The 2,878-nt window shown below is 39.4% G+C and overlaps 1 protein-coding gene across 1 annotated transcript; it reads left to right on the top strand.

The window, feature by feature from the left end:
- Positions 1–586: 586 nt before the first annotated feature.
- Positions 587–2,067, top strand: LOC138343520 (uncharacterized). Its single transcript, XM_069294694.1, has 3 exons — positions 587–927; positions 1,024–1,474; positions 1,972–2,067. Exons 1-3 carry the CDS (start codon positions 587–589, stop codon positions 2,065–2,067), a joined length of 888 nt encoding a protein of 295 aa, XP_069150795.1.
- Positions 2,068–2,878: the final 811 nt, after the last annotated feature.

The raw sequence follows: 2,878 nt of genomic DNA, 5'->3' as shown, positions 1-2,878 counted from the left end.
AATAGAGGTAGTATGCAGAAGATGATGATGAGGTTTGATGCTAGTGATGAGCACGCCAAAGAATTTAGAGGTGATTTAAATTGGGAAAAAGGTGGATGCACATGCGGAATCGATCAAGCATCTTGAGTTACCAATGGTTCAATTATCTCCCACATTAAACCCACGTCAACCGAAAACTTTACCTAGCAATACCATTTAAAATCCAAAAATGATTGATATTACATGGCAGTCACTACTCGTGAGGGTAAGCAAACCATTTATCCACCTATGTTGACTATAGTAGAAGATGAGGTGAGAAAAGATGAAGAGGTAGTTGAAACTACTGGTGACTTAGTGGACAAAGCGGTGAAAGAAGCAGAGATATCCCAAAAAGAGATCCCCATTTGGAGACCACCACCACCATTCCCTCAGAGATTGGTGAAGAAGAGTGAGGATGGTAAATCTCGACGTTTTATCACTATGTTGAAACATCTTTCCATCAATGTCCCTTTGATAGAAGCTCCAGAGAAAATTGCCCGGTTATGCCAAGTTCATGAAGGATATGGTTACAAAGAAGAGATTTGTAAGTTTTGAGAATGATGACCGAATGCAGCATTGTAGTGCTATTACTACAAGGTCTCTTGTGGAAAAGACGGAGGATCCGGGCTCTTTAACCATTCCATGTACCATGGGTTTATTACACTTTGCCAAAGCACTATGTGATCCCGACGCAAGCATAAATCTCATGCGTCTATCCATAAATAAGGTATTGGGTTTAGGTGACCCAAAGCACACTCTAATGCGGTTACAGATGACAGATCAAACAATGAAGAGCGCTATGAGGATACTCTATGATGTGCTCGTGAAGGTGGAGTTATTTATATTTCTGGCCGATTTTGTAATTATAGACTTTGATGTAGATTTTGAGGTGCCTATTATTCTTGGGAGGTCGTTTCATGCTACTTGTCGCGCCTTAGATGGTATGGAAAAATGGTAGATGAAGTTTAGGTCGAGCAATAAAGAATCAACTTTCAGCATTTGTAGGTCCTTGAAGCGGAGTGGTGAGCTACAAACGGTATCTGCTATATCCTACAGGGTTGAGAGCACATCAGAGGTACAAATCGAAGAGCTCCTTGGCTTTGAGGCACTAGCGGAGGTGATCATGAATTTTAAGAGTGATGGTATTGAAGAGTATGGGTCTTTGGTTGCGGCGCTTGAACGAGGCGAATATCTGTTTAAACTAAAAAAATTGGAGTTAGATATAAATCATCGCGAGTGTCCACCCGCAAAACCATCTATTGAAGAGGCCCCAAAATTAAAGCTTAAGGCTCTACCACCTTATCTGAGGTATGTATTCTTTGAAAAAGATGACACTTTCCCGGTAATCATTGCATCGAATTTGAATATGGAACAAGTAGTGTCTGGTATAAGTGTTAAAGAGTTTCAAAGGAGCCATTGGTTGGACTGTTTTCGGACATTATTGGGGTTCCACCTGGTATTTTTCCACAAAAATAGAACTCATACCCAATCACAAGCCAAGTATTGAGCACCAAAGACATTTGAATCACCCTATGCAAGAGGTAGTGAAGAAGTAGAACATTAAGTGACTAGATGTTGGAGTCATATATCATATTGCAAATAGTAGTTGGGTATACCCTATTCAGTGTGTGCCCAAAAAGGAGTGAATGACAGTAGTATCCAATGAGAGAAACGAACTTGATCCAATGAGGCTGGTGACTGGATTAAGAGTTTGTATGGATTACCAGAAATTGAATGCATGGCCTTAGAAGGACCATTTCCCTATGCCTTTCATGGACCATATGTTAGATAGACTCAAAGGAAAAAGATGGTACTATTTTCTTGATGGTTATTCGGGTTACAATCAAATCTCTATTGCACCAGAGAATCAAGAAAAGACCACTTTTACTTGTCCTTATGGGATGTTCACAGTCAAGGCCTTTTGGGTTGTGTAATGCACTTGCTACATTTTAGAGATGTATGATGTCGATATTCTCTGATATGGTGGAGGGAACTATTGAGGTATTTATGGATGATTTTCCAGTGGTCGGTGACTCGTTTGATCAGTGATTGAGTCATTTGGCCGAGGTTCTCAAAAGAAGTGAGGAGTGCAATCTTGTGGTAAACTGGGAAAAACGTCACTTTATGGTGAAAGATGGTTTTGTATTGGGTTTCAAAGAAGGAAATAGAGATTGATCAAGCAAAAGTCGAGGTTATAGACAGACTTCCTCCACCTATTGCTGTAAAAGGTGTGAGAATTTTTCTGGGACATGCGGGCTTCTATCTGAGGTTTTTTAAGGATTTCTCAAAAATTGCACATCCTCTATGCAAGTTACTTGAAAAGGAATGTAAATTCTATTTTGAAGAATCTTGTCTGAAGGCGTTTAGAGAGTTGAAAGAGAAGTTTGTATCTGCGCCCATAATTATTTCCCAAGATTGGACTAAGCCATTTAAGGTGATGTATTATGCTAGAGAGGTTTCTCTTTGTGTGATATTAGGAAAAAAAGCGATAAAATCCTTCACACCATCTATTATGCTAGTAAGGCCATAAATAAAGCACAAAAGAATTACACTTTAACTGAACAAGAGCTCCTTACGGTGGTATTTTCTTTCAAAATATTTTGCTCCTATTTGCTTAGCACGAGAGTTATAGTGCACACAGACCACTCTACTTTGACGTATTTGAAGGCAAAGAAGGATGTGAAACCAAGGTTGATTAGACGGGTGCTACCATTGCAAGAGTTTGATTTTAAGGTTAAAGATAGAAAAGTGACTAAAAATCAAGTTGCAGACATGTTGCCCAGATTAGTGGATGAAGTTATGCGAGATTTGGGTGAAAATCCTGAAATTGATGATACCTTTCCTGATAAGCATGTATTGG

This window comes from Solanum lycopersicum, chromosome 1, assembly GCF_036512215.1.
Source record: "Solanum lycopersicum chromosome 1, SLM_r2.1".
Classification (NCBI taxonomy): Eukaryota; Viridiplantae; Streptophyta; class Magnoliopsida; order Solanales; family Solanaceae; genus Solanum; species Solanum lycopersicum.
This window is presented reverse-complemented; position numbering and strand designations above follow the sequence as displayed.